Genomic DNA, 11,665 nt, shown 5'->3' with positions numbered 1-11,665 from the left:
GAATCACAACTTATTTCATTTGGACAAGATAAAAATAACGTTACATTAATAACTAAAATGCAAATACTACAACCTCCCAATTTTACGACTTATTTATACATAGCGATTAAAATAGACGCTTTTAGCTGCATCTTCAGTTTTATAGGTGAAGGACTTTGAATATTTGTTTCTGAATTTTAAAGATGAACGTTACACGCACAGAGTATTGCACCTTGAAAATTGAGTAATATATACCGTATGTCAAAAATGAATCATACAGCTGTCTCGTCCTTCTGGGACTCATCGGTGATGCTAGGGGCTTAAACTATGGATATTCAATTAGCTCTAAACTACTGTAGAAACAATAGGGAAGGTGCAAAGAAATACTTATTTTATAAAGTTTTACAATTTATAGTACTGGTTAATTTCGAATAAATACTTAAAGTGTGTATATTATGATCCAAGCCACAACTCCAAAGAGATAATTATGACCACCAAGGTTGCAACAAACCACGGGTACTAGCTTTTCACCAGCAGAGTATACCACCTTGTATATAGCAAACACACATACCAATGACCGACTCAATATGGATCCTATCGGTATAGCAAAACATTCAAACTGTTATTAGACTTCATGTAGGGTCCGAAACAATAACATCCGATTGTATGAACACGAACACCATAAACATGCATTCTTTTATTTATTGTGACAAAACCGTGAATAAAGCGATGTTGTAAGGCATATTTTACAAACTATCTTTCGATAAAACCGGTGTTTTCCGCAGTTGTACGCTGGTATGACTGCAGTGTTGGTCAAAAATCAATATCTGTAAAATAAATAAACAACAACTGTGGAGACTCATAAAGATTTACCCCAAACCCCCAATTCCCAATCCATAACCTGGTGGTCGAGTGGCGCAGAGGAAAACGCGCCCGTCTTTTACGAAGGCGACTGGGGTTCGAGTTCCCGATCGTGCGTTAAAATGTATGGGGTCACCTGCCCAACCACGTGGGTTTTCTCTGGCTACTCCGGGTTCCTCCCTCATTAAGGCCCCTGCACTCTGACATCCAGGCCGCCAACAAGAGTGATTTTTATGAGTTGAAATAACTTGTTTTCATAATTGTTATGAAATAAATATAGTGTAGGATAAAAAAAATCATGAATATTTAAAAAGTGTTCAGTGTCATAGTATGGTCATTTATTGATTATTCATGCTACGTAATCGCCTCATAAGTCCATACAGTAAATGTTGTTCAAAATAAAGGGAGACAATTATAATAATGACATAGCAGAAAAGACATGCAAACTGGGAAACTAAAGTTAGTACCAAAATATTTTTAAATTTTTCTCTAAATATTTCTTTCATACAACACATCTAAGCCATATAATCGTATGGATTTTACTGCAAATAATAACAAGGCATCACAAGTGATACAAATCACCTCGCATTCACATATTGTGACATATGTAAGAGGAAATGAAGTCGCTAGAGCGATTACAAAGTTTTTTCTTAAAATAGTTAAAGTAACCTTGACCTTTAACACAGTAACATAAAAACGCAAACTTGTTCAAGACATTGCCTTACCAAACACTTGTATGAAGTTTCATGAAGTTGCATTGAGGAATGAGGTCAATAGAGCGATGACGAAGATATTTTGAAAATAGTAAAAGTGGCGTTAACCTTTAACGCAGTAACCTGAAACGCGAACTTGTTCAAGGTATTGTCATATCAAACACTTGTATAAAGTTTTATATAATTCTGTTGAGGAATGAAGTCGCTAGAGTGATGGCAAAGTTTTTTTTCTAAAACTAGTAACAGTGACCTTGACCTTCAACATAGAAATCCGAAACGCAAACTTGTTAAAGGTATTGTCATACCAAACACTTGTATAAAGTTTTATATAATTCTGTTGAGGAATGAATCCGCTAGAGTGATGGCAAAGTTTTTTTTCTAAAATTAGTAACAGTGACCTTGACCTTCAACATAGAAATCCGAAACGCAAACATGTTAAAGGTATTGTCATACCAAACACTTGTATCGATTTTCATGAAATTCCATTGAGGAATGAAGTCGCTAGAGCGATGACAAAGAGTGTAACATACGTACGCACATACGTACGGGCGGAATACTATTTCCCCTCGAACTTTCGTTGCGAGGGGATAATAATGTTATAGTGAAGTTCCACGCCGATAGCTTTCGCTTCATTTATGATCCCTAACGACTGCAAACTATGCACTATGCTTTGAAAAATATCCATCTTCATGATTATAAAATAATTTCTAGACAGAAAACTAGACTTTTCTGAAAAATTATTAAGACGAATGAACAAGCCATTCGGATTGATATGTCTCACCTGTGCCCCGCGTTGACCATCAAAGCACATGTCAAGTTTGGTTGGTGTAGCACTTTTAGTTTCAGAGAAACTAACTTTAACGCAAAAACTTCATGTAGACGCCGCCGCCGTCGGTGTGAAAGTCAATGGACTATGAAAGGTAGGCTGCATCCACCATCTGATGCATTTATTGTCCAAGATTGGTTGGTCTAGCACTTATACTTTCAGTGAAACTAACTTAAACGCAAACATTTTATGTTGACGCCACCGCCGTCGTCGGAAAAGCAACACCTTAGTCTCACTTCCGCTACTTCGTGACGGCGAGACAAAAACGTTTCGAGAGATAAAAAAGAGACTAGGTTTCGAATATTGATATGCAATTATTAAACTCTCGCTCTAACCGACTGTGCTTCCTGGTCAACAGTGGTACCCTGGCCAAGTCACACTTCAGTTATTACCAAAATGAAAAGTAAGTGATACCTGTAATCTCGAAATCTTTTGTGATTTTTCTACAGTGGGAAAAGGATCCTTAACGTTTTTGATTAGGACGCACGGTAGTCTAATTGTAGGACGCCGGGCTCGTGACCGAAGGGTGGCGGGTTCGAACAAGATGATTTACTTCGCTTGTTGCAGTCTACTCTGCTGTAAATGAGTAGGTGATTGGGCAGTGCTAGAATTGTTGAATGCTAGCTGGGAGCGCCGACATGTCAGCATCGGCTGTATGCTCCCCAGAGAGTTGAGAAAGTTATTGGGTAGTTGCAAAGGTCCTATAACCACGGATAATAATTTGTGAACAGCTTTGAGACGACCTACGAAATAGGTTATGATAACGCGCTATATAAGAACCTCGAATTATTAATTAATATTATAACGTATTTTATTTTATTTCCGAAAAAATCATATATGGGACTTCTGTATACCTCATTCTGTCCTTCTTTCAGTAGTGTCCCTGGGACATACAGCGTCATCAAAGGCCCTACGTTCCAGTATCGACCCAGGTTGAAACCGTTGATTAACACAAAGCCCTTACACCAGTCCTGGGTATGATACAAGCAGAATTCATGCAATATATGAATGCAACCATTTTGCGTTCTCACAAGCATGAATGTTCATGAGATTCTGGTCAATTCACATGTTTGTCTATATAAACATAAAGATAACAATTACGTCGACCTAGTTCTCTGATGATAATTGCAACAATAAGTTATCTAAATTCTATGTCGAATGTTTCACTAATAATTGTTATAATAAAGAGAAACAAAAGCGTCAAATGATACGTGAAAGGCTATGCCATTTGATTAAGTGGTAAATGAATGAATTCATTTTTGGACGATTCAATTCATGAAATTCTAATGAAGAAACATATAAAATCATCACATGTAACAGATAAGGTTATGCAATTTACTATTATAAGCAAAAACGTAATTCGTCAAAAAAAACGTTTGGGACCAATAAGGACAGCAGCAGCAAATAGCAATGCTTACCGTCATCCAAAGGAAGGTGTCCGCCTTGTTACTGGATATATCAAAGCGCCCCCTATACAGAGTAGGAGAACTCCTGTTTATGTCCCCAAGCGTGGTCCATGTACCATCAGCCAGTGTCCTTCAAATTTACAAAAAAATTATAACTCAGGGAAAATTCATATAATTGCGAATTCAGGATTTCCGGAAGTGTAAGTGTTTCTTACATTGGAGGTATATTATGCATGCGTAAATCTTGTAGTTAACAAGACTTTTTTAGACAAATTTTGCTTTTGATTACTTATCTACTGTATTGAAAACTGGTCTCGGAGGCATTAAAACATGCTTGAAACAACTCAATTCAAACAAAAAAGGACAATAATATTTCAAATATTGTATTATAAGTCATGGCTTTTTTATACACTCGGTTCTTTTAGGGTTTTTTTATGGTCATTTTTTTGTTACATCACCTATATTTACCAAACGTTATATAAAAATGTATCGTAGGAGGGTGGAGTGTCACATTTTAAGAACGGGTCTTGCGCTCCACTGTGGTCATAATAACGACGTAGTAGTCTGGGGATTTGTACACAAGGAGATTGTTTTTATATTAACAGAATGTTTGCATTAAAAATATAGCAAAGGTTGAATGGTAAAAAAAATCACACAGATAAATATCTACCAAAAAATATTATGACCAATTCTAGTTTAATAAGCATTACTTTTCAGTAATATCTGTGTAATTAATTGCGGAAAATGGTCATAAATTTGATCATTTGATCAATAAGAGTAAGGAAAATGTTAACATCACAAAATGAAATAAGAGGTGTTCACCTATTGATGAATGCGTCGGAAAAGTCCATAGGGTATATTTTCCAGTGGCGTATCACTTGGTCGTCAAGTAGAATGTCGGAATTAATACCTAGGATAGCAATAGTAAGTCCATAGCAAATACATAGACATTAGACATATTTAAAATCATTTCTTACACTGTAGCCGTTATAAAAGAAAAATACAAAACAGTTGCGACATACATTACACTCTCACTCTTTCTACCATCTCACTCCACACTGTAGAACAGACTGCCATAAATACTCTTTTATTCCCAGAACTATCCCAGACTTGAACAACCTTCCACCAGACCTGGGCCTCTATTCATGAAACCGTTCTCATGCTCAAGCATTGATTTTGTACTCAAACCAACTTTCTTGTAACTCAATTAAATCATGTCAAACGATCAAAAAGTCAAACGTAGACACTTTAAATAGTATTTGGCTTTAAGTCTCTTCATTTTCACCCCAAGTCATTGACAAAATAAGATTTCATTATTAATTTATAAACAGAACAAGAAATTAGGCATGAGCACAAAATCCATACTTGAGCATGAGAACGGTTTCTTGAATACGGGCCCTGGTCTCATCTGAAACTTTGGAAACCTTTAAAAGTCGTCTCACTCTCTTTTCCTCTTTTACATAAATACAACCTAAACATCGACATGATCTTTAATATGATGAAGTAGGTCAATTATCAGGTAGAAGTAGCAGAAGTAGATGATAAATAATATCTACTCGTAAAATACATAATATATACTACATATACAATTTATATTGTATATAATACAAAGATAATTAGTAATATAGTAGCATATGCAGACATGTACTACGGTATACTATTATTCCTTGTTGACATAAATGTATCTTGTACATAAAATGGTAAAACGTTATATAAAACATATTCTAACCTATAACATCCTGTCAAATAAATGACAATACCAAACATCTGACATGTTTAAAAGATTAAAATACCATTCTAAAGACTGCGAAAGACTTGTATACCATCTAGACATAATTAGTATCTGGCATATTAATGCGTCATATGATCCGTATTCTAACATATCACATGGTGTAAAAATAACAGACAACACATAGCATCGTACATCTCACAATCCTACCAACCCCGATCAAATCATAAAGAATACAACATAGACTCATCTTGATAACACTTTTACACGGCGTCGAGACGAAATATGGCCTTTCATGTATCAGTGGGCATCGCTCCTTAACGATACCACACGGCAGCATGGCACAGCATATACAAACCTTTGCGTTGCTCGTTGAGAAAATTATACGAAAACAAAGCGTAATTGACACGTCCCCGGTTTTCCACCAGTATTCCAAGTTCCATTTCCTAACCAAAACAATCCAAACAATCACAGTGATACACGATAATTAATATGACAAAGACAAAAATAGTTTTCAACAAATGTTGGAAAGCTCATTTAACCCTTTCACCCCTAGGTAACTTGAATAGACTCTACCATACATTCATCTGGATGATTCCATTATGGTCTACAGTGGTGAAAGGGTCAAACCCTACCATCTGCTTGAAGAAAATAGAAATTGGGACATCAACGTTTGAAGGAGAATATGTTAGTGTATTCGGATAGTGTAACAATAGGGAAAATAGGATAATGCTTGTGATTGAGGGACATGTACTGTAAAAAGAAATCGTTCAAACAAAGACAAAATCAAAAACATTACAAGAAAAGGCAGCAACAGGAACGTCCTAGTGCTTTATAACGTAATCCAACCGAACATGCCGATAAAAAAAATAGCTTAGAGCAGAAAAGTCTTTAGATGGCGACAATTTTCCGTCTTCTCCGAGATATTAAGACAACAAAAGCAAAAATAATCTTAATATGGCGACAGTTTCAGCCTTCGCCGAGAATTTCCGACGGCACATCACGGCTTTCATTCTAGTGACTGCTAGCTTGCTCGTCATTCATTTCCATTTTTGACCGCAGCATGTAGCTCATTTAATGAAAACCACGGCCAAAGATGATAACTAGAACCCTTAAATTTATCAGTTAGAGTATTCTGGTATGAATAGGTAAAAATAATGCTCAGCCGCATTGAACGTTTTGTTCTGAATACATATACATTGTATGTATATACATTTTTTATTATATAAATTATTGAAATATACCGAAGGAAAGTCGTCACGACTCTTTAAACCAAGGTTAATGTAGTGTTACCGCGTGACACATACACAATTCATTAGAAAGATTTCCCACATAGGATTGCACCTTTAAAAGTTCGGTAATAAATACAGTTTGCCAAAGTTGATTTATTCACATTTATTCACTGCATCATGCACCTGTTGCGGCCTTAAAGAACTAATTGGTGATGCTAGGAGCAAACCGTTTGGAATCTAAATTGGTCTATACTATTCCTGAAACAGAAAGAGAGATGTGTTATACCCTTTTACTTACGAATTTCAAAACTTAGAGGAATATTGGTTAATTTCAAATTAAACCTCGGGGACTAACAAATACACCAGCAGAGTTTACCGTCTTGTTTCTTAAAAAATGCACATGACACTCACAGGTGATTCCACCGTTAAAATCTGGTAATATATACAGTAAGCCAAAAAAGAATTCGATTTAAGAAGCCTATATTAAAAACATAGCAAGTCGATGCATTAAGCCATATAAAGTAAACATTTACTGAACTTAATTAGGTTCAACAAGTACCCAAAATAGAATAGTCACCTAACACTTCAACCCCCTGATAAGCATCGAAATTCAGATATGTAACTTGGATATAACAAACTTTTTCTGTTGATATCACACACGGCAACACAAGGCACGGAACGGCACGGCACGTCACTGTGTTGTATCTTTGAGCAAGATACTTTACGCCGCTTGTTCCAGTCTACTCAGCTGTAAATAAGTACGTGGTTGGGCAGTACTAGAATTGTTGAATGCTAGCAGTTAGCGCCAAAATGGCAGCTCCGGCTTTTGGCTTCCCAGGGAGTTGAGAAAGGTATTGTCTGGTTGCAAAGGCCCTAAAACCACGGATAATAAGTTTTGAACCGCTTTGAGACGACCTACGAACTAGGTTGTGATATCGATATATATGAACCTCGAGTTATTGTTATTATTATTTATCATTGCATTAAATGGTAAAAACCGACGGTTCCTTCATCAAAATTGAGGCATTACGGCTGATGTTTTCATTAAAATAGTTCATTGGCACTATCACATGTCAATCTCTTTTGTGACCAATCTGAATATTACGAAATTACAAATTATATCTTAAAGGGCCGGTTTCCAAAACGGCCCCTTCTCTGATTCCAATTTCCTGTTGGTGGTGCATTGCCCATGCCGTTGTGGTCACAAATCTATAAAGTATTAAGATTTAGGTCACTTGGTTTGTTTTTTATGGCTCCTCAAAATTGTACCTTTCAGAAGCTGTCTAAGTGTTGATAAAATGTGCATGTTATGTAAAATATTAATGAAAATCTAATCAAATGATGGTCACCGTAAAGAATACATTCATGGCATGATTGTGACAAAAAATCATGTTTCCATCGCGCCATTTGGCTGTTTTATGGAAGAAACAATCTCAAAAATGCCATTTTCGATGATAACATTTTAGACACAAAAACTGTGTTTTTTAGAGAATACACCCTTTTATGGGCGTTGGATGCAAACCAATTTTTATCCTATTAAACAGTACGTAATATGCTATTGATGAGAGGAAAAATCATCAAAATGTAAGTGGTGGAACATTTTCAAATGTTGGGTTGAATTAGCCTATGGTTGAATTGCCGATTTTCGACTTTCTTTAGATAATTAACAAAAAAACGAGAGTATTTGCTCGGTATGTTGAGAATATGTACACAGATATGAAAAAAAGTGAGAGAAACACTTTTTCATAAAAAAAATCCAAGATGGCTACTTCACAAGTCCCCGTGGTTGAAGACATTGGCTGACAAATAGACAGAACAACAAACAAAACGTGTTCCTTATGATTTTGGTTGGTTTTCGCATTTACGGGAGTGTTCATAGCTACGGGCGATTGTATAATACCTATATTTATAAGTTTGGTTAGTCACATGGTAACGGGGATCTTTCATATCGAGCCCCAAACATACTTTCGACATATGCACTCCGTTGCCGCATGGAAAACTATTTCAAGTTTTGTCGGAATTTCTTTACCTGTGGTTGTAATGGTCGAGGGTTTTCCAGCGTCCTGTAATACCCAAGGTAGTACAAGATACTGGAGATGTGCGCACACATTCCCATCGTTCTCTCTCCAACTGGGCACTGGCAGTAGTAGTCCTTTATTGGGGCCTCAACATCGGGTGAAACGGTGAACCGTATCCAAACGTTATATTTCGTTTGGCTTTTGTGTCGAGAATGTATTTGACATCGGAGAAGGTCTGGGGAGTGCTGGTAAAGCCACACCTCATAGTCTCCGTCATCACTTAAATGTTCGGCGATGTAACCAGGAGCCAGAGATATCTGATACGTTCCACACGTAATGGTTCTCAAGTAATCAAGATCGAGACGGGGAAACAGTACGGAAGATGCATCCATCTTGACAAACTCGGACCTTGCCCGTCTAGATAGATCCGGATCTGTCTTGACTCTCTGAGCTAAACCATTCGGTGTTGTCAAACGGTCCTTCATACGTTCAGCCATTAGCCTATCTTTGGCATCTCTCTCTGGAGATCTCTGGTAGATCGGTCCTCTAATACCATTCAGACAGGCTGTGACGGTTCGAAGCAAAGCCTCGATGACATTGATAAAGCTGTTAGACACCAATTGCGTTCGGAAGAACGTCCAGTGTTTCAGACGACCATGATAGGATTCCACAATCCACCTCGATTTGGTGATAGTTCTGTCAAGATTTGCTTGGACGTCAGAATGTTGACTTTGACCGGGTTTCAGGTATGACGGCATGCTAGCATTGAGGCCAGAGGCTTCGAGAACTGGTAGGACATCTCTAAAACCTCGGTCAACGACAACGTTGTCGTCTGGTTGTAGCCAAGTAACTAGCTTGTCCATGACTTTTTTTGTAATTGTAGCATCATTTTCGCTGCCAGTGAATGGTCCTACTGTGTCCAGAATGTAGCCATCTGGTAAGGCGATGCTCATGAATTTGAGATAGTTTCTCTTCTTCTGGCCACAGTAGGACATTCTCTGGAGCTTGTGGTCGGAGCTTTTCTGGATATAAATATAGGTGCCATCTAATATGGCAGTGGCTTTATCTCCAAAAAATGCTTCTGAAAAGACAGTATTGTGCCCGAGCAACTGTTCTCTTGTCAAGTGATCCGGACCTAGAAATTGTGGGACTATCGATGTGTCTAATGCCTGTACTATGGAGTGGAAAGTTTTGGACACACTTGACTTGGAAATTCCAAAAAGAGAAGAACACTGACTCCAGGAAATGTCGGTTTTCAGTTTTACCCAGAACAGTAATAGAGCATCGTGTGTAGTCTTGGTATATATACCAGATGAAAGATATGGGGAACAGTGCGAGTGGATTTCGAGGAACTGATCTTTGGACCAACCTGTCCAGGCCATGCATGCCGAGTCATCAAGAGAAGAAAAGCTTATTGTAAACGCAGACTGGTTCTGTGAAAGGACGTGCGACACCTCTAGGAGGTCATTAATGATTTCGGACGATTTTGATGGTAACTGAGATTCCAAGGAACCTCTACCATCAAGGACAACCTCTGTAGACGGATCTAAGTCGTTACCAATAAGGTGAATGGAGCAGACGCGGGATGAGGTGGGACACCACAGTTTGTGTGAATAGATCAGGTGATGTCTTGCACGTTTTGGTAAGACTGATGATTTTGTTCCATTTCTTGCAAAGGTAACAAGACAGAGACAGCATTTTTTGTGTGAAGATGATCCATTCAAAAGATCATGAAGGGTCAGCAACGGCAGGATATGGGACGGGGAGTCGTCTTCTTCCTCTATTTCCTGGTTCTGCTCGGGTTCAGGTTCAGGCTGATTTTTGTTCCGAAGATACTTCATGTAGCACTTCTGGCAAATAAGTGCTTGTTCCTTTGCTGACATCAATCCTTGTTGCACCAGCGTATCTAGGAGCCATTTATATTGTGGACTATTTACATTGCGTGCACTTCTGTTCTTATTGCCACTACGTTTCTTGAAGTATACTTGACACCCTTCTCCAACACATTTACCCTCCATCTTGAAACAATAACGATTGGTTTATGAAGCGTCGATAAAGTAACAAAATAGCAAGCCACCGATGATTGCTGTAAACAGCTAATACTTAGTAGTTTGGTACAATTATGCGAAAATGTGTGATAAATAACGAACAACTAATTACACAAAATAACAAGACAATATAATAAATCACATTCAATACCTCCAAGAAGCGCAGAATTGATTGATTACTTAGAACAAAATAAAGTATTTCATATGGATAATCTATCTATTCGATGTGGCGTGGTCGGCAGGCACAAAGAAAGTGAGACAAGTCAGGGTCCCAACCCTGACAGAGCCACAACGCTTTGGAGATGGGACAATAAAACAAGGAAAGTGAGACAAGAATAGCTAGCGTCGAGTCAATGATTCCGTAAACGTATAGACAAAGACAAGAAGATACGGATAAATGTACAAGGCCACACGATCAGAAAATTCAGAAGAGGACAACTTGAGATAGAACAGTATTCATGTATCAGGGTGTCCTCAGTGTAAATCTTTATATCGATACTGTTTATTTAGTCGTTACACATCATAAAACTGTCATGAAAATATCCGCTCTGATATTCAATATAAAAGTTTGTATATAATAAGCTATATAATAGGGTTTCAGACAAGGTTGTTACTCATTTCCCCTTTTCTTTCAATTTACAACCACATTCAGGCGGCGATATGAGAACGTTCCACCACATGGAATTAGCTGATTTTTGGTACACATATGAAACAAGTAAAGCTCTATCCGATTTTCTGATGGAAATTTGCATCCAAAACTATATAACGGGAGAAAATTGCAATTTTATTGCATTTTTCTTCATAATTGTGTCTATAATTGAGAATATTTTTTTTTATTTTTTATGAATAAACA

The 11,665-nt window shown here is 37.5% G+C and overlaps 1 protein-coding gene across 1 annotated transcript in view; it reads right to left on the bottom strand.

Moving 5' to 3' along the window:
• Positions 1-671: 671 nt before the first annotated feature.
• LOC110451663 (beta-galactosidase-1-like protein 2) overlaps positions 672-11,665 on the bottom strand; it is a 36,649-nt gene continuing 25,655 nt past the window's right edge. Inside the window, exons 14-18 of the mRNA XM_021499803.1 lie at positions 5,873-5,960; positions 4,608-4,695; positions 3,798-3,915; positions 3,234-3,350; positions 672-806 (exon numbers count right to left, since the gene is read on the bottom strand). Coding sequence (XP_021355478.1) covers positions 726-806; positions 3,234-3,350; positions 3,798-3,915; positions 4,608-4,695; positions 5,873-5,960 — 492 coding nt within the window. The 3' untranslated portion in view covers positions 672-725. The remainder of the gene's footprint in view (positions 807-3,233; positions 3,351-3,797; positions 3,916-4,607; positions 4,696-5,872; positions 5,961-11,665) is intronic.

Source organism: Mizuhopecten yessoensis, unplaced genomic scaffold (genome assembly GCF_002113885.1).
Source record: "Mizuhopecten yessoensis strain PY_sf001 unplaced genomic scaffold, ASM211388v2 scaffold6163, whole genome shotgun sequence".
Classification (NCBI taxonomy): Eukaryota; Metazoa; Mollusca; class Bivalvia; order Pectinida; family Pectinidae; genus Mizuhopecten; species Mizuhopecten yessoensis.
Note: the sequence above shows the minus strand (reverse complement) of the source record. Positions and strands in the feature narration are given on the sequence as shown.